We start from the raw sequence: 1,523 nt of genomic DNA on the forward strand, positions 1-1,523 counted from the left end.
TAGCACCTGCCAGCACTGGGCTGATCCATCTGTCACACAGGGACAAAGCTCCAGGACAGTGGGAGTGTGATGAGGCCATTGAGGTGTTGAATAAATGCATGCGGGAGGTGGACCAGATCTCCCTCGCTGCCATCAGCCAGCAGCTGGCCCCCCGAGAAGATGTCTCCCAGGAGGTGGGTTAGGGACATGCTGCTGCAAGCTCAGCTGGGGCGGGTGTCCTTCCCCCTGGCTCCCAGCAGTGCACGGTGACCCTGGCCCCACTGCAGCCTCACACAACACCCTCTCTTTGCAACAGGCTTTGCACAACCAGATGATCACGGCTGTTCAGGAGATCAGCAACCTGATCGAGCCTGTAGCCAGCACGGCACGGGCCGAGGCCTTGCAGCTGGGTCGCAAGGTAATGCAGGGATGGAGAGCTGCTGACAAGGTGCTCAGTGCATGTGGAGGAGCTTGTGGCAGGAGGAGAGGCACGAGGCAGCTGGGTCTGGAAGCTGCTGACGCTGCTCTTCCCTAGGTGTCCCAGATGGCTCAGAACTTTGAGCCACTCCTTATAGCAGCTATCAGCACCGCCTCCAAAACACCCAACCACCAGCAGCAGATGAATCTCTTGGACCAGACCAAAACGCTGGCTGAGTCTGCCCTGCAGATGCTGTATATGGCCAAGGAAGCTGGTGGGAACCTGAAGGTGAGCAGTAGGGGCACGTGTTGACAGTGTGCTCACCTTCACCCATGGGTGCTGCATGAGAGGCTCGTCTGTGTGCCGCACACGTGTATGCCAGATACAGAAACCTGGCCGGGGCTGCTGTAAGTGTGCAGCATCCCTGGTGGGAGGGGAGCTGCTGCCTGCTTTCCCTCACTCTGGCTCATCCTTGCAGCAAGCTGCCCACACCCAGGAGGCTCTGGAGGAGGCCATGCAGATGATGAAGGAAGCGGCAGAGGACCTGACCACCACCCTGAACGAGTCAGCCAGCTCTGTGGGTGTCGTGGGGGGCATGGTGGACTTCATCACCCAGGCCATCAACCAGATGAGAGGAGTGTGGAGAGGACCCGGCCCGGGCTTGGGGGTAGAGGAGAGTCGGTCAAACCCTACAAGGTCTCTGGGCTGGAGCTGGAGCCAGACTCTCCTGATGGTCTCTTGCAGCTGGATGAGGGGGCCGATGGGTGAGCCAGAGGGGACCTTTGTGGACTACCAGACCACGATGGTAAAGGCGGCCAAGGCCATCGCAGTGACTGTGTAAGAGATGGTGAGTGCAAGCAAGCCTGTCGACACAGAAAGCGGTGCCTGCCACCCAGGCAGGGCAACCACCCTCCTTGCTTGCCCGTCCCAGCATAGGGTCCCTCCACCTCCTGCTCTTCTTCCATCGGCAGGTCACCAAATCCACCACCAACCCAGATGAGCTGGGCATACTGGCCAACCAGCTCACCAATGACTACAGACAGCTGGTGCAAGAAGCCAAGCCGGCTGCACTCACTGCCAAGAACGAGGAGGTGTGAGCGTGGGGTGTACCATGGGGCAGAGCCGG

General features: G+C 59.9%; 1 protein-coding gene across 1 annotated transcript in view; it reads left to right on the forward strand.

Moving 5' to 3' along the window:
* Positions 1-38: 38 nt before the first annotated feature.
* Positions 39-1,523, forward strand: part of LOC104624152 (talin-1-like) — a gene marked incomplete at its 5' end in the record, with an annotated part of 3,017 nt that continues 1,532 nt past the window's right edge. Inside the window, 6 exon segments of the mRNA XM_010291441.1 lie at positions 39-173; positions 296-397; positions 515-685; positions 876-1,036; positions 1,151-1,244; positions 1,369-1,488. Of these exon segments, the coding sequence (XP_010289743.1) occupies positions 39-173; positions 296-397; positions 515-685; positions 876-1,036; positions 1,151-1,244; positions 1,369-1,488 (783 nt within the window).

The sequence above is a fragment of the Phaethon lepturus genome, unplaced genomic scaffold (genome assembly GCF_000687285.1).
Source record: "Phaethon lepturus isolate BGI_N335 unplaced genomic scaffold, ASM68728v1 scaffold33077, whole genome shotgun sequence".
NCBI lineage: Eukaryota > Metazoa > Chordata > Aves > Phaethontiformes > Phaethontidae > Phaethon > Phaethon lepturus.